A 17,409-nucleotide genomic window follows, 5' to 3' on the forward strand; every position below is an offset into this window, starting at 1 on the left:
AAAAAAAAAAAAAAAAAAAAAAAAAGAATAAAACAGTAATGCATACATTATACTCCTCCTATAAAGCCAGCTTTGATTAACAACTGCTAGTTTCAAAGATCTGTCTGCTTTTGAAGATGAACTAAGATACACACTGTATGATTCTCAAATCTATTTTAGCCATTTTGTACAGTCACTCTCCTACTGGACTACAGTATATGTGTTTTTTTTTTTTTTTTTTTTTTTTTTTTCTTGCGTTATGCGGGCCTCTCACTGTTGTGGCCTCTCCCATTTGCGGAGCACAGGCTCCGGACGCGCAGGCTCAGCGGCCATGGCTCACGGGCCCAGCCGCTCCGCGGCATGTGGGATCCTCCCGAAACGGGGCACGAACCCGCGTCTCCTGCATCGGCAGGCGGACTCTCAAGCACTGCGCCACCAGGGAAGCCCAGTATATGTGTTTTAAAAGGACACTAATGAGGGGCACCATCTGGTATTAACTTTAACCAGACAGCTGACTGCCTCCCCTCCCCCAAAGACCTTTGGCCACGAAGAAGAGAAACGTAGCGTGGTCTCTGGTGCTCGACCACCTGGACATACAATCAGTGAGTAACCCACAAAAAGGTACTTGGACTCGAGGGTATAACATAAGGCACTTTGTTTTTAATTCCATCAGTTTCTTCAGAATTAAGGTCAGGGGTCCGCTGGTGATTTGAAGCTGTGCTGGCCGCAGCTGTGACCACAGACCCAGGAAGCTGTCAGAGGGCCACCGTCCTCAGTACACTCCTCGCTGCGCTCTGCCCACCTGCCCACGCGCATTCCGACTTCTCGGTAAACTTCCCACAGCACGACCAGTGGGGGCGCCCCGGGTGGCCTTTGTGTCCGTGGCCACAGCCTAGGTACCCACCTGCATGGTTCAAAGAGGAGAGGGGAGAACCACCATTAGAGGAAAGTCCAGCGGTTACCACGGAAATTAATGCTCCTGGCGACATTCAGACTCATGGACGTGAAAACGTCTAATAAAAACCCGGCGAGAGGAACAAGCTATTTGGTGCCTCTGTAGTCAGGAGAACTCTCAAGACTGATGACAGCAAATCAATTAAGATTAGCTGAAGTTCCAAGAAGAGTGTTATTTTAACACTCTGCTAACTCAAGAAGAACTGGTTTGGATTTTAACTGTAACATAATCTAGATGAAAGGGAAGGGCAGAGTGGTGGAAATAAACAAAATAGATCCTGAAGTGTTTATATGAAAGTTTACAAGAGCCTATCTTAAGGCCCACCATTGGAGTAAGGACACCACAGAATACTGAAAATAATTAGATCTCTTGCCTGAGCTGACCGTCTTGCCCACCCTCCCTTCCCCCAAGAAAAGAGCCAGACCTGGTTCAGTTAATTTATTCATCTGTTCTCCCATCCCTGCCTGTTTGGAATTTCTGTAAGGTTTTAAAAGGAACGGAGCGGGTTTACATCTTTGACACTGCTCAGGCTGTTGGCAAGGGTACAGGCTGGAAAGGGTACGAGCATTCTAAGAGAAGCACAGGGCTCCTAGGATTAGTGAACTGTATCAAAACTAAAAAACTCAGAACTTTGCAGCTTGCTATTTCAGTTTCCAAAACGAAGAAGCTTTAAATGAAACTTAGAACTGTGATATATTTATATGCACAGACTGCATTCCTAGAAACAAAGCCTAAGTCTGAACACACCGAAGCTGGTCGCTGTGGTAGTTGATCCCGCCGCCAGAAGACAGCAGCAGAGGGAGAGTGAGGGCTTTCAGGAGCGACTGGTTCTCCTTACCCGGCATGGTGCCTCCACATGCGCAGCGAGCAGTCTTCTGGCCTCCGCTGGAGCAGAACGTGCAGCAGTGAAACACGCCTGGGTGTGAGCGGTGCCGTTTCCTCACGGTCACAGTGAATGGTGAGCCCTTCAGTGTTCAGACCAAGAGCAAAGAACAGCACCTTGTGAGTCAACAGGGGTGTGCTGAGCACACCCTCGTCCCCTGGAGGGACGAGGACAGCAGGAGGGAAGCAGCGACTGGGGGACAGCAACCAGCTGGGTGCTGAGCTGGACGGGGCCAGATACAAATGCAGTGAGAGGGGGAGTCAAGGAATCCGTGCTGCTCTCCCAGTATGCATATCACTTGACGCGCTAGGAACCCCAACTGTGCTTTCACGTCACTGACCTTGGTCTCTATCTCCTCCATTCCTGAGCAAGCTTGGGTAACTATAGAGCACACAACCACAAGGTGAGGACACCTGTGGTCCTTTCTCCAGTTTCTCAGACACACACCCCCTCCCCTCACATACTGAGCCAGCTCCTCTCCTTCCATCCCTCCATCCTGGACACAACTGTTTACCCATCCCCTTACTCTGGGTTGGTGAATATAGATGGAAGGGAGGAAGGTTAAGAGCCTGGGGTTAATAATTCTCATATTGCGCTTCCCTGGTGGCGCAGTGGTTGGGAGTCCACCTGCCAATGCAGGGGACACGGGTTTGTGCCTCGGTCCGGGAAGATCCCACATCCCGCAGAGCGGCTGGGCCCGTGAGCCATGGCTGCTAAGCCTGCGCGTCCGGAGCCTGTCCTCCGCAACTGGAGAGGCCACAACAGTGAGAGGCCCGCATACCGCAAAAAAAAAAAAAAAAATTCTCAGATTAGAAACCCTCCTGCCTCTTTTCCTTCAAGGATAACTTCCATTCTCCAATTTCTACCCTATGTTAAACAGTAAATATTTAATAACTGTTGATATGTGCCTATCCCTGCATGAGAACCACACGTTCTGCAAAAGCACAAAGCAGAGAGGCTGGCACCTTAGAAGCCTTTCAAATGTTAAATCTCTCTTCCTTTAAAGAGTTTACAATCTATTTTAAAAGCAACCTGGAGTTCAAAGCTATGGGTTCAAATTACGATTTTTCCACACAGGTACTGTGTATTGTGGCAAGTTTGTTTTCTCGGTCCAGTTGGATGATGATCCTTATGCCTCAGTGATTTGGAGGAAAAGTGAAATAATGTTTGTAAAAACACCTAACCTGGGCTTCCCTGGTGGCGCAGTGGCTGGGAGTCCACCTGCCAATGCAGGGGACACAGGTTTAAGCCCTGGTCCGGGAGGATCTCACATGCTGCGGAGTGGCTGGGCACATGTGCCGCAACTACTGAGTCCGCGCACCACAACTACTCAGCCTGTGCGCCACGGCTACCAAAGCCCGTGTGCCTAGAGCCTGTGCTCTGCAATGGGAGAAGCCACTGCGATAAGAGGCCCGCGTACCACAGTGAGGAGTAGCCCCCACTCGCCACAACTAGAGAAAGACTGTGCGCGGCAATGAGGACCCAATGCAGCCAAAATAAATAGATAAAATAAATAAATTTACAAATAAATAATTAATGAATTTAAAAAAAAACACCTAATCCATCTGACATCCTGTAATTAGGCAAGCAGCAAGTGGCTATTGAATATGAGTCTTCCTAGGGCACAGGCCACAAGCCTAACACATCATGATGCTCTATGGTGTTTTATTGTCCTTGTCAGTGTTGATTTCTGGTTGGGGGAAACCTCTGACAGCTCGAATGTCAGCAGAGATTCTGCTGGATGTGTTGAGTATTACCCAATTTTTAAAAATTCATAATCTCTACACCAGAAAGTGTCACATGTATCTGTGGAGGTAACAGACAAGCATATACATATAAACAAAGTAGAGAATTATCTGGGCAGATGGTTAGGCAGACAGATGACTGGTCAGTCAAGAAGAGAGGGCATAACTCTCCCAATGGTGTTCCAGTAAGTCCATGTCTGGTCATAGTCTGAAAAAGCTGAAATATCCTGAGCTAGATTGTATTGCTCGAACATGTGTATGCTTGTCCGCTGGTAGATTGGCCCCTCTGATCAAGGCATCTTTCCCAAATTAAGAATTCCAACAAACTGGGAGAATGATAAAATACAAGCACAATGGCCAGGAGGTAAAGTAGGGATAGAGAGTTCTTATGGTCACCAGCATCCTCTCGTAAGAATAAGAGCTGCAAAATCTGGGCCATTTCTAAAGTGAGGTGAAATAAGAAAGAAGAGAATCCTGTTCAAGGCCTCTATACAGCTGATCCTGTGAGAAATGTCTCCACATCCTAAGATGACAAAACCCAGGGGGGCCCAGGGTGCAAGGAGGTCAGGGAAGCACAGGTAAGGTCTCACTCACCTGCACGTGTTGTTCCTTGACACAGACGAACACAGTATAGATGCCAGGTTCCTTGGGGGTATAGGAAACGTAGTATGTCCCATCCTTGTTATCGTGGACCACCGTTTTGACTGGACTGGATGGAGGTGAGAGTTCAAAAATATCACTCATTCTCACAAGCCTGCTTCAGTTGCCCACTATTTTAGGATGTAAACTCTATACCAGTGGTCCCCAACCTTTTTGGCACCAGGGACTGGTTTCGTGGAAGACAATTTTTCCACGGATGGGGTGAGGATGGGGGGATGGTTTTTGGCACCAGGGACTGGTTTCGTGGAAGACAATTTTTCCACGGATGGGGTGAGGATGGGGGGATGGTTTTTGGCACCAGGGACTGGTTTCGTGGAAGACAATTTTTCCACGGATGGGGTGAGGATGGGGGGATGGTTCGGGTGGTAATGCGAGTGATGGGGAGCGGCAGGGAGCAGCAGATGAAACTTCGCTCGCTCACCCGCCGCTCACCTCCTGCTGTGCGGCCCGGTTCCTAACGGGGCTGCGGACCCCTGCTCTACACCATAAACCCAGTATTAATTTTAAATGTCCCCCAAGCACGATGTATCTTCTACTCGTCTCGGAAATTAATTTTACAACAGAAGGTAAGCAACATAAATGCTGATTTAATCTGATGTTCTGATGAATTCCTTGAAAGCGTCACTGTGTTCTCTCCCCTCAGCTTCTGTTGTACCCTCCTGCTCTTCGTCCTCCCTCCTCCCTCCTCTAATTCCAGAGACGTATAACTTTGCTCCCAGCACAGTTTAGTAGCAAAGTGAGGCTGGATTTTGAGAGGGGCGCCATTCAGTCTAACATGGAATATTTTTCAGTCTATTAGAAGCTTGGGATGAAGACAGTCTGAGGGGCAGATCAGACCTTTGGGAGAGAATTGAATACAGGCCTAAAACCCACACAAGGAAACACATCTGGTCCACTTGGTCCTATTGCACTTTTCAATGGCATCATGGGGAGGTAGGCTGGAACTACTGCAGTTACAGCCCCACTACTGCAAAGGACCTCGGGTTTCCAGTCGCATCACCGCTCGTTACCTGTGACGCCTGAGTGTATAATACAAACCTGTCTTTCTTATCTTTAGGGACTACTGCGACTTGAATGTTCTCTCCTCCCCTGCCCATGCTCTCTCCTGCTGCATCCTTACAAATGACGGTGAAAGAGGCTGTCTGTTTCTCGCGGGCTCTGTGGAGATCTGCGGAAGATAAACACTCCATCCTCACCTCAAAGGCTAACTGTGGTGACTGTATCCCCAGATCAGACACCATCTTGCCTTTTCTCTTTAGAACAAAAGGTTGTGTTTCCAGTTTCCTCCCTTTCTTTTCTCCCCGGCATACCTCTTGGGAGTCGCTCCCGGTGAGCCTGCTTCTGTCTCAGCCAGCAGCTGCTCTTGGATCATATAGGATCCTGGACCTTAATTTCAGCCTTAAGGAAGCTTTGAAAATACTCAGGTTTGATGTATGTATTCAGAGAAAAAAACATCTGGACACCGTGAGCGAGGCTGGCAACCCCAAACTACCCTCTCTGAGCTGCAGATCCTGCTGGAAGAGGCAGGGGGTACAGGGTGACCACCTGGGACTCTTCATGCTGTGAAGTCCTCCACAGCGTGGTAGCTGTGCCATGGTGTTGGGGGCATATTCAATAGCTACAGCCTCTGGTCCAGAGGTCAGATGAAACAGGCTTCTTAACCTGGGGTTTGTGAACTACTATGAGGCCTTATGAAGGGTCTAAGAATCTTGTGAAACTGTGTGCCCAAATTAATGGGTGTTTCTTGGGGAGAGATCATTCTCAAAGGGATCTGTGACCTCCAAACAGGTAAGAATTCCTGTGCCAGTTAGGATGACTCTACAGTAGAGTCTTCCTGTGAGGACTGATCTGTGAAATATATGTTTGATCAATGTGCTTCCTTTAGGAAGAGAACAATGTGGTCAAAAGAAATTGTTTTTCCCCTCTACTGACTGAAATGCCTACCATTTTCCTTCAAATGCCAACATGTGGCTCACATGAACCAAAAAGGGCATAGAAGAAAGCAAACCATAATCCTGTCATCATCACTCCTCAGAAACTCTCTTCAGAACTTGGTCCAAGCCATCCTCTCTGAACAGGCAGGATTCTGCCCTGCCCTGAGGTCTATGCTGTTATCTCCTATGGGCACTGCCTCTGTCCTGTCATCTGAGAGAAACAGCATGATCCTTGAGTTCCTTGGTAGTTACTACTTTTCTCCACTGGAAAAGGGTAAAGCTTCACCCCTGTAGGGATCTTAACTGTATCCTGACCAGAACAAATCAGAAAGAAAAGGACAAGGGTGGGGTCACCATCCATTGGATCCGTATGTCTCTTTCCCTAGCTAAATGAAGGCCATGGCTGAAAAAGCCACATGTCTTTAACACCATGTCCTGTCCACTGTCCTCTCAATGCCAGTGGGAAATGCCTTCCTACCTTCCCCTTGAAGGAAATGAAGGCATGGCTGAAAAAGCCACATGTCTTTAACACCATGTCCTGTCCACTGTCCTCTCAATGCCAGTGGGAAATGCCTTCCTACCTTCCCCTTGAAGGACACATTTGGCTGGATCGACCTCTTTGGTATTGATGGCCCCATAAACTTCATAGCCACGGCACAGGCCTGCTTTCTCCTTAGGAGAGAAGGTGATCTTCTCGTTCACTCCAGGACGGGCACTATATGCCACTTTGTTCAACTTTGTGAGCCGTTCCATGACCACCCCTTTGGTGATGAGGATCTCCAGGTCGGAGCCACTGGTCAGCAAGTGCTCGGTGAACTCCACTCCAGTCTGCATGTCTGCCAGCAGCTGCTCCAGCTGTGCCTTCTGCAGCTGCAGGGAGTTTTCCTTCTGGATCCGGATGGCTTCCAGCTGCTTCAGCAGCTTGTCCCGATGCTCCTCGATGGCCTTGATGTAGCCCTCGGAGAAGCTGCGGACGTCGGTGGCCACAGCCTCCACCCGTTCCTGCAGGGCGTGGTTGGTCCCTCTGATCTGTGCCAGCGCCTTCTCCAGGGCCTCCACGTGGAGCTGGGTGCCTTTGAGGAGCTCCCGCACGGAGTCCCCGTGCTTGTGGACAACGTTGCTGGCGAGGTCGCAGGGGTGCTCCCGGTGGCCCCCCACCATGCAGTCCCGGCACACGGGCTGGTCGCAGAGCTCACAGAACAGCCTCAGCTCCTCCGCAGGGTGAGCAGGACACGGAATGGGTTTCCCAATCTGGCTGTAGCCTTTCAAGTCTTTCAGGTCCACCATGGTGTGGTAAGTCGTCTTCTTCTGCCGCCTAGGGGCAAACAGAGTCGGGGGATGGGAAATGAGGGGACAACTCTACTTGGGAAACAGTCCGGCAGTTTTAAGAGCACGGGCTCTGAAGTCCAGCAAATCTGGGTTCGGTTCCTCATTCGAACCTCTTACTAACCACATGACTCTCTCGGATTCCAGTTCCTCTTCCGTACCGTGGGGATAATACCTACCTGAAAGGGCTGTTGTATAGGATTAAATGACAGTAGGCTAGGGCTCTCTGACTGGGCACCTGACTTTGCCAGAGGTTGTTGCAATGCTAAGGCTACATCCTGGAACTTTCCCCAAAGAATTAATTTGTCAAGTTTAGGCAAGAGCCACAGCCTACTCCTGCGGCAAGCTAGAGGGGAGAGCACAGTGGAGACCCAGCAGCAAGAGACCAGACCTGTGCCAGATGGCACAGCAATAAACCTCAGGCAATTAAAAAGCAGCTAGCTGGCCATGACAGTCTCCCTCAGCTTCCACCTAACACTCTGGTAAAGGATTTCCTTTGACTAGCGCCTACATCACCCAAAGCAGCAAGCTAGAATTTTCCGCAACAAGAGTCATCAACATTATTAGAGAGAGCAAAATCAGTGGTCAGTAAAATCAAACCCCTAATTCCCCTTTTCTGTAGCCCTCTAGAGATTCAGGGAAATCCCTAGAAACCATGGTAACTGTTCAGATTTTCCCCGTTAGCATTATAGCAACATCAAGCTTACATGCCTATTCCGGCACCAGAAGAGTGGTTGTAGACAAAATAGGGTCAGCTGTTTAGCTGGCAGCAAAGTTGTCAAAATACAAGTTAAAAATAGAAAGACCAAAGACTACTAACTTGTTCTGTTGGTGAGGCCAGAAAACACATGGAAGGCAGAACTTAAAAACTACGGTAGGCTAATCCTAAAACCTTGGCCATCTTACATTGTGATGTTCTGGAATGGGGGAAGGGGGTCTGAAGGGGACAAAGTGATTTATGTGACAAACTGTTCACCAAACACCCTATAAGACATAATCTGCACCCCAATACGCACCTACCAGCCCACCTCACCAAGTTCCAGAGTAACACTAGGGTACAAGGCAAAGGCTGAGGTTGTGCCCCACTAATCAGCACCTTATACTGGGAAGGCAGCAGAGATTAGTAGCAAGAGCATAGAAGGCAGTCAGATCTGGATTTTAAATTCAGTTCTGTTAGACACGACTTACGAGCTATGGGACCTTGGCAAATCACACGCTACTGAGCTTCAGTTTCCTCAAGTAATAAATAGGGATGAAAACATTGCCTGCTTTTCTATGAGTTGCAAGGATCAAATGAGATCGAGGGCAGGGGCTTTGTCATTATACTCATTCACTTTCTCTAGCACCCAGTACAATTATTCACTATACAAATGATTGATGATCCAAGGAAAGTGTAAATGTGCTTTGTAAACTGAAAAGGACTCTGCAAACCTTTGATGCTATCATTATCATGGGTATTATATAAAGGCTGCAGGAGTTAACTACTGTTTTGGAATGTTGGTAATCACATTGTATATTGCTCTCTGACCTTCCATGGAATTCAAGCTTTCCTTGCCATCTGCTCACCAAGGTTATTTCTCTGTCTTGACACCTCTTTGTACTCCGTGCTTAAGCCACACCAGGTGGGGTATCCCATCTTTACCTATGAGCCTGGCAGCAGAAGTGGCAGAGATTGGCTTTGCAGGTCTGACACCTCTTCTCCACTTCCCTGTCGCTGCACAGGTCACACACCAGGCCCTGGACTTCCCCACGCAGACTCTCCAGCATCACATCATTCATGGCCAGGTGGTCTATGGTTAAAGCCTTCACTCCACCCATGGGCAGGTCCACCTGAGCATCACATACCGGACAGAGGATGCCAATTTGCGGCTGCAGAGTGCGTGGCTTGAGTTCCTGGAATACTGACCCCTCAGAGCTTGTGTCAGAGTCTCCCCCTCGGATGTCCACTACCGAGACGGGTTCCAGCTGCTCCAGACAGGTGGTGCAAACCGTGTGCAAACAAGGTAAGAGCCTGGGGGCTTTGAAAAGCCCCATGCACAAAGGGCAGCGAGTCTTGCCTGAGTTTCCAGGTGTGATCCCACTGGGGAGTTTGCCCACGAAGCCCAGCAGCGGCTTCCTTTTTTCTGCCATATCCCCTACGTTTGTGCTCAGTATCAGAAAAGGCCCCGGGCAGTTCTATAATAAAGTAGTATGTGATTAGGCCCACCCAAAGAGAAAGTTTCCAAAACTTGAACAGAGACCATGGGGACTCTCCCTTTAGCAAATCAAAGGGCAAAAAGGAAGAAAAGGATTCCTCAAAGGAACCACCCACAGATCTCAGCAAGGCCCCCTCCTTTGCAAGGCATCCCATACCAGACACGCCCACGCCCTCCTCTGTCTCCCAAGTCCTCCTCCCCGGAAGCGCTTACAGATTTAGGTCTCCAGCTAGTCCTGCTGTCGACTCCTGAACCCCTGCACCTCCATCACCCTCCACTACCAGCCCCCTCCCACCGCCCGCCCCACTGGTCCCGCGCCCGACACACGACAAGTGCCACCCCCGCCCCCGCGTGATGAGGTAGGGGCGCCTCCCCACTCCTTCCCTCGACTGGGCCCTCCGCGGAAGGCACGCGGCGGACGAGGGACCTACGAGACCCCACCGGCTCCTCGGTTGCCACCGCCTCCCCACCCTTAGGTCCAAGTTGCCCGACGGTCCTGGCCCGTCCTCGCACCAATCCCAGCCCGGGGCTAATCAGGCGAGCCCAATCACCGCCCGAGAGGGGCGGCCCTTGCCGCTGCGGGCCCCGCCACCCTCCAGAGTAACACCATCTGCATCCAATAAGCTTTGGAAATTCCACATCTTCGCCTGTCCTCTCCGGGGAGGGGTGGGATCAAACTAAGGGCCGGAGGCGGGGCGGCCTGAGGGCTTGGGGCTCGGAGGAGAAAAAGAGTAAAGCTGGGAGTGAGCGGCATAGTATAGCCAGCGTCACCATTTCACGGCGACTGTCTCCTTCTCTACGGCTGTGGCGACCAGAGAGGCTAGAGTACCACTTAAAAAGCCGCGCTGATGTGCCACGGGTACGGCCTCCTTTGCGCCCTCGGATTGGTCCCACCAACCCAGCCTGCGCCCTCTCATTGGTGGGTGGCGCTGTCAGGTGGCCCCCGAGCTCTGCCCTAGGGCTTGCTGGGAGTTGAAGCAGGAGGAGATTTCCTGGTTCCCGAGCCCTCGGACCCCGCGACTGGCGTTTTTTCCTCGGCGCGGCTGAGAGCCTGCGAGTTCCCCTCTGGGCCTCCCAGCTTATTTTAGTTAAGGAGTCCTCGAGGCCTAGCGTGCTGGTTACCAGAGCTTCTAGAAGCGGCTTGCCGGCTCCTGGCATTTTCCGGGTCAGACTGGTTCTGAGGACGCGTCAGGGAGACCGTTGGACCCAGGTTTAGCGTTGCCTTCGTTCGGCCAGCGCCCGGGAGCTCGACTCCAGATTCCCTGGGGCTGGAGAAGCCGTTGTTTCGTCCGTCGGGGCCAGAGGTGCAGATGACTAAGGGGTTGTTTTTCGTCCAGAATTCTACAGTTTTGTGTAAGAGAAGCAGGGCAAGTTTGTCCGCTGTTTTTATCAATCAGGGGCGGCCCGTGACCGGTCACAACGGGATAGTGAAAGATGTCAAAGAGGCATAAGTCCTTTGTGGGCTCACAAACTAATGGGAAGATGAACACACCAGGCGCTCTTTCCTTCACAGTTTCTTTGTCTTCTTATAGTGTCCTTACGAGGAGTCTCCCGATTTGGCCTTATGGGGGATTTGCTACACCTGGGATCTAGGACCTGTATCTCTAGAATTACAGAAATGGTAACACTCTGGCTCCTTACCCTCCACTTGTTCTCCTTATCTTAAGCCCGTGTAGGATGTCTGATTATCTGTCTCACTGCTTGCTTTGTTAATGACTTTCCCTGCTTGATTTGGACCCAATGGGCAACTGTCTCATTGATGTCTTCATTATCCATTTCGTGCTGTAGACAGAGAGCCTGGAGCCTAAGCTTTAAGAAATATGGAATCTGAAACGAACAAAAACTTGACTCTGAAATATGAAAAGAAACTATAAAATAAAAATGGAAATGTTTGGCCATATCCAAAATATAACATGTCAGTGAGTCAAATGCCACTTGTATATGTAAATTACATGTTGTTTCCCAAAGTAAGCATGCCTACAAAGGTCTTAAAATAGTCCTTACCTAGATTTCTTCAGCTTCTTGTCCTCCATACCTACTGGCTCAGAATCTGCTTTCTCCTCTCCAGTATGCTGGGGTAAGTCACCAAAACTGTGCAGACTTGGGTTTGCCGTCTATTCTTGCTCTGAACTTCATCTCAACCCTCCCTGATGCCTGGTCATGCTTTGCGTCATCTCTTATTTATGCTCTATCGTATTTCCCATGGTAGATGTTCCAAGCTTCTCTTGTTTAAGAAGTGCTTTATAATTTACATGTTTATTATCTTACTTAATCTTGTAACAACTCTCTGAGAAAAGTCTCAAGCTTGGTGACCAGCCCAAGGTAACACATCTGAGACTTGAACTCTGTCTCATGACGCCACATTTAAGATTCTAGCCCAACCACCTCTCTACCCTTTCCTTTCCCAGCTTCTTAAGCATTGACTCCTTTATATACTTAGCAGGTAACTGCCTTTCATTGAGTAAGGGAAGCAACTCCCTCACTTTTTACTAAAAAGATCTATGATTCATCACACCTCCTTTCAGACCTCTCCTGACTGCTTTTCTTCTATTCCAAGTTTAACCCCACAGGACTTTTGCTCTTGATTCCAACCTTTCCCGCCTTATCAAAACCTTGCTATTCCTACATTTTCAGTCAGTCCTTTACTAGCATGTTCTTCTACCAAATCCTCCCTTGGCTAGGCTGCCTCTCAACTTACTGACCTTTGTGACTCTCACCACTACATTTCAGAAGAGTAATCTCACTTTCTGCTTTCATCATGGTCTTCTCATTATCGCCATTGCCACCCATTTTTTTCCTCCCCCAAATAAACTAACTCCTCTTTTCTGTTGAGACTTCTCTTGTGGCTCACAAGTGACCATGTCACTGGCCTTTTCTCTTTAGTATTCACCGTTGTTACGTACTTCTTCATCCTTAAAACTTGCTTTCCCCCTTGCCTTCTGAAATACTCTCCCGGCCTTCTTGTCTCCTGGACTGCTTGTCACGTTCTCCTTCCTCACTGGTTCCCCTTCCTCCACTTTACCTTTTCTTCTTATACAGATGATCCTCAGATTCACACTTTCAGTACTGACCTCTCTCCTGAGCTTTGTCACAGCCATCTGTTATAAACCTGTGCTCACATGTGGCCCCATCACCTTAAGCCCTGCATATCTTAAACTTCATTGAGCTTCCTTATTCACCAAACTATTCTTTTTGAATTTTCCTATTTTATTCTCTCAAGGATATCATCCTTCTCCCTTCCCTCCGGCTTGAAACCTTATAGTGCTCTTGGCCTCCTTTCTCTTTTTCCATATCCAGGCAGATACCTTTTCCATCCCCACTGCCAGTACCTTACTGTGTAGAATTTTCTGATGATAAGGACATTATCACCCTTACTTCAAGTATTAGACTAGTCTCTGAATTATTCCTGCCCTCCATTTTTTCTCAGTTGAATTTATACAGTTTTTCCAAATTAATTGTAAAAATATGATAAAAATCAGTCCTCATTCTAAAAGCTTCAGTAGCTCCCAATCCCCATAGGATAAAACCTGGATTCCTTAATAGATCCGTAAAACTTGCCTTTTAGTTTACGTAAACATTGCCAAGAACACTTCTTGGCCTTATCCAATTTTGTCTTCAGAATTCTTCCACCTTTATTATTTAAACACACATTCTCTTTTTCTTTTTTTTTTAATTAATTTTTATTGGAGTATAGTTGCTTTACAGTGATGTGTTAGTTTCTACTGTACAGCAAAGTAAATCAGCTATACGTATACGTATATCCCCTCTTTTTCGGCTTTCCCATTTAGGTCACCACAGAGCATCGAGTAGAGTTCCCTGTGCTATACAGTAGGTTCTCATTAGTTATCTATTTTATACATAGTATCATTAGTGTATATATGTCAATCCCAATCTCCCAATTCCTCCCACTTCTTTTTTTTAATTGACTTTTTCTTTTTTTTTATTGAAGTATAGTTGTTTTACAGCGTTGTGTTGAATTCTGCTGTAGAGCAGAGTGATTCAGTTGTACGTGTATATACATTCTTTTCCATTATGGTTTATCACAGGATATTGAATATAGTTCCCTGTGTTATACAGTAGGACCTTGTTTTTTATCCATTCTATATATAATAGCTTACATCTGCTAACCTCAGCCTCCCTCCCCATCCCTCCCCAACCTATCCTCCCTCTTGGCAACCACAAGTCTGCTCTTTATGTCTGTGAGTCTGTTTGTGTTTTGTAGATAGGTGCATTTGTGTCATATTTTAGATTCCACATATAAGTGATAGCATATGGTATTTGTCATTCTCTCTCTGACTTACTTCACTTAGTATGATAATCTCTAGTTCCATCCATGTTGCTGCAAATGGCATTCTTTCTTTCTTTTTTATGGTTGAGTAGTATTCCATTGTATTATATACATGTACCGCATCTTCTTTATCCATTCATCTGTCAGTGGACATTTAGGTTGTTTCCATGCTTGGTTATTTTGAGTAGTGCTGCTGTGAACATAGGGGTGCATGTATCTTTTTGCATTATAGTTTTGCCTGGATATATGCCCAGGAGTAGGATTACTGGATCACATGGTAATTCTATTTTTAGTTTTTTGAGGAACCTCCAGTCTGTTTTTCTATAGTGGCTGCACCAGCTTACATTTCCACCAACAGTATAAGAGCATTCTCTTTTCTCCACACCCTCTTCAACATTTGTTATTTGTAGACTTTTTAACAATGGCCATTCTGACCAGTGTGAGGTGGTACCTCATTGTAGTTTTGATTTGCATTTCTCTAATAATTAGCAATGTTGAATATCTTTTCATGTGCCTATTGGCCATTTGTATTTCTTCTTTGGAGAAATGTTTATTTAGGTCTTCTGCCCATCTTTTGATTGGGTTGTTTGTTTTTTGTTGTTGAGTTGTATGAGTATGTATACTTTGGAAATTACAGAAATTTGGAAATCTCTTGTCTGTTGCATCATTTGCAAATATTTTCTCCCATTCCATAGGTTGTCTTTTCATTTTGTTGATGGTTTCCTTTGCTGTGCAAAAGCTTATAAGTTTGATTAGGTCCCATTTGTTTATTTTTGTTTTTATTTCTATTGCCTTGGGAGACTGACCTAAGAAAACGTTGGTATGATTTATGTCGGAGAATGTTTTGCCTATGATCTCTTCTAGGAGTTTTACGGTGTCACGTCTTATTTTTAAGTCTTTAGCCATTTTGAGTTTATTTTTGTATATGGTGTGAGTATGTTCTAACTTCATTGATTTTCATGCGGCTGTCCAACTTTCCCAACACCACTTGCTGAAGAGACTTTTTTCCATTGTGTATTCTTGCCTCCTTTGTTGAAGATTAATTGACTGTAGGTGTGTGGGTTTATTTCTGAGCTCTCTGTTTTGTTCCATTGATCCATATGTCTGTTTTTGTGCCAGTACCATGCTGCTTTGATTATTGTAGCTTTGTATTATGGTCTGAAGTCCGGGAGGGTTATGCCTCCAGCTTTGTTCTTTTTCCTTAGGATTGCTTTGGCAATTCTGGGTCTTTTATGGTTCCATATAAATTTTAGGATTATTTGTTCTAGTTCTGTGAAAAATGTCATGGGTAATTTGATAGGGATTGCATTAAATCTGTAGACTGCTTTGGCTAGTATGGCCATTTTAACAATATTAATTCTTCCCATCCAAGAGCATGGGATATCTTTCCATTTCTTTGAATCATCTTCAGTTTCCTGTATTAATGTTTTATGGTTCTCAGCATATAAGTCTTTCTCTTCCTTGGTCAGGTTTATTCCTAAGTATTTAATTTTTTTTTCTGGTGCCATTTTAAAAGGTATTGTTTTTTTTACATTCCCTTTCTGATATTTCATTGTTAGTGTAAAGAAATGCAACCAATTTCTGAAATATACCCTTGCTTCTATGTTATGCTGCTTCACACTACTTCCGTGAAACTTTCCCTGTTATTTCAGAGCTCCAGATTTGACTCCAATAGCTCTTCTGCCTGTACTTTTCACTGCTACATTCTGGTACTAAACGTTTTTATTATGCATGTATTGATATATGTATATGTGTATACATATATATACACATACACACATACATTCTTTGTCTGTTAAGATGAAAAACCCTTGGCAGCCAATCCTGTGCCTACACAGTAGACATCTAATAAAGACTTATTAGTGATGAGGCAAATAAACGATCTCAAAGTAGAACAAATGGGATGACCTGCAACCAAGAGTTTTGTGGATAATGCAGACCATAAATGATACGGGGTGAGATTAAGGGAGAGGATTATTTAAGGATTCTGCTTTCCCAGAATTAGTTAGTGTTTTGTTCCATGCTCACATGTTTTGTTCCATGCTTCATCTTTCTGGGGACCTCAGGCAGAAAATAGTTACAGGGAAGTGCAGAGTCATGGGATCAGAGGAACAGGACTGATGTAAGTGACCAGATCCATCAAGGTGTCTAAGGAGTTTCAGCCCACTCCTGTAGCCCAAGACAGGTAATGTACCAAAGACAAGAAGACTAGGAAGGGAAGATGACCCATCAGGAAACCAGGCAGGTCTGGATTAGACAGTATGCCTGATGATCACCACCATCACCACCAGAGTGAATGTATAGAAAGTGAACCAGAGAGCCATGTCAGACTTATCTTTCAGCATTATAGCTGTTTCTGTCAACTCACCATCCTTCCTCCTTCCTTATTTCAGAGCAAGGACAGTCATTTCTCCTAAGATCTGTGTTCTGAAGCCCAGTCTCATCTGCCTCCTCCTTCTCCTCTCTTCATACTTTCTTTTTTTAAAAAAAAAATTTAATTTAATTTTCTAGTTTCATTGAGATATATTTGACATATAATATTGTATAAGTTTAAGGTGTACAACTTGTTGATTTGATACATTTATGTGTTACAAAATGATTACCAACATAGCTAACACCTGCATCATACCACATAATTACCATTTCTTTTTTGTGGTGAGAACATTTGAGATCCACTCTCTTAGCAACTTTCAAGTATACAACACACTATTGTTAACTGTAGTCACCATGCTGTACATTAGATCCCCAGAACTTATTCCTCTTATAACTGGAAGTTTGTACATTTGATCACCATCTCCTACTTTCCCCTACCACCTACCCCTAGTAGCTACCATTCTGGTCTGTTTCTGTGAGTTTGGCTTTTTCAGATTCCACATGTAATTGATATCATACTTTCTGGTGGATTTTCTTTCAGCTCATACCCATGCTTCACTCTCTTCTTCTACCCTACAGCCTGTCTTGAGCTCCTGATTTTGCTCTGCCTCTTAAAAAGAATAGTCTACACTTGTTCCTCTAATTCTTCTCCTCACATTTTACTCCTGAACAGAGTACAGTCTGGCTTTTCCTCTCACCATTGCCTGAAATTGCTGTTGCCAAAGTCTCTGGGAGCTTCCCACTTGCTGTATCCAGTGGATACTTTTCAGTTATTATCTATAGAATCTGCTGTAGCTTTTGACCTTGACAATTTCTTCTTGAAACTTTCCCCTGTTTGGTTGCTATCACACTCTCCTTGATCTTCTCTCCTCTTCCTGCCCCTCTAATCACTCCTTTTCTTTTTCCCTGCGGTGTACTTCTTCCTCAATGTGGCTTTTAAACGTTGTTATTTCCCAGGGCCCTTTAGCCCCCCTCCACCCTTTAAAAAACAAAAAAACAAAAAAAGGTTTCGTCCTCCCTTGGTTGTTGTGGGATTTGGAGGTGAAAGCACCAGCCCGCAGCAGGGAGCAG

At 46.2% G+C, this 17,409-nt stretch overlaps 1 protein-coding gene across 2 annotated transcripts; it reads right to left on the reverse strand.

The window, feature by feature from the left end:
• Nucleotides 1-612: 612 nt before the first annotated feature.
• On the reverse strand, nucleotides 613-10,225 carry TRIM45 (tripartite motif containing 45). 2 transcript variants are annotated; one of them, XM_007461621.1, is made up of 6 exons: nucleotides 9,125-10,225; nucleotides 6,738-7,471; nucleotides 5,261-5,390; nucleotides 4,157-4,271; nucleotides 1,773-1,899; nucleotides 613-883 (listed from the first exon to the last, which is right to left on the reverse strand). In XM_007461621.1, exons 1-6 carry the CDS (start codon nucleotides 9,610-9,612, stop codon nucleotides 735-737), a joined length of 1,743 nt encoding a protein of 580 aa, XP_007461683.1. In that variant the 5' UTR covers nucleotides 9,613-10,225; the 3' UTR covers nucleotides 613-734. The 2 variants fall into 2 exon arrangements, with proteins under 2 accessions (XP_007461683.1, XP_007461684.1); XM_007461622.1 differs by having other exon boundaries at nucleotides 735-883; nucleotides 5,261-5,391; nucleotides 6,793-7,471; nucleotides 9,125-9,612.
• Between the last annotated feature and the right edge of the window lie 7,184 nt (nucleotides 10,226-17,409).

This window comes from Lipotes vexillifer, unplaced genomic scaffold (genome assembly GCF_000442215.2).
Source record: "Lipotes vexillifer unplaced genomic scaffold, Lipotes_vexillifer_v1.1 scaffold858, whole genome shotgun sequence".
Taxonomy (NCBI): domain Eukaryota; kingdom Metazoa; phylum Chordata; class Mammalia; order Artiodactyla; family Lipotidae; genus Lipotes; species Lipotes vexillifer.

Excerpts from the sequence above, each read along its gene's own strand:
- TRIM45 (XM_007461621.1), bottom strand. The coding sequence starts at position 9,612 with ATGGCAGAAAAAAGGAAGCCGCTGCTGGGCTTCGTGGGCAAACTCCCC. Across the intron at positions 4,272-5,260 it reads CCTAAAGATAAGAAAGACAG|TCCAGTCAAAACGGTGGTCC; the intron begins GTTTGTATTATA and ends ACCTCCATCCAG. Across the intron at positions 884-1,772 it reads ATGTGGAGGCACCATGCCGG|GTGGGTACCTAGGCTGTGGC; the intron begins GTAAGGAGAACC and ends TGAACCATGCAG.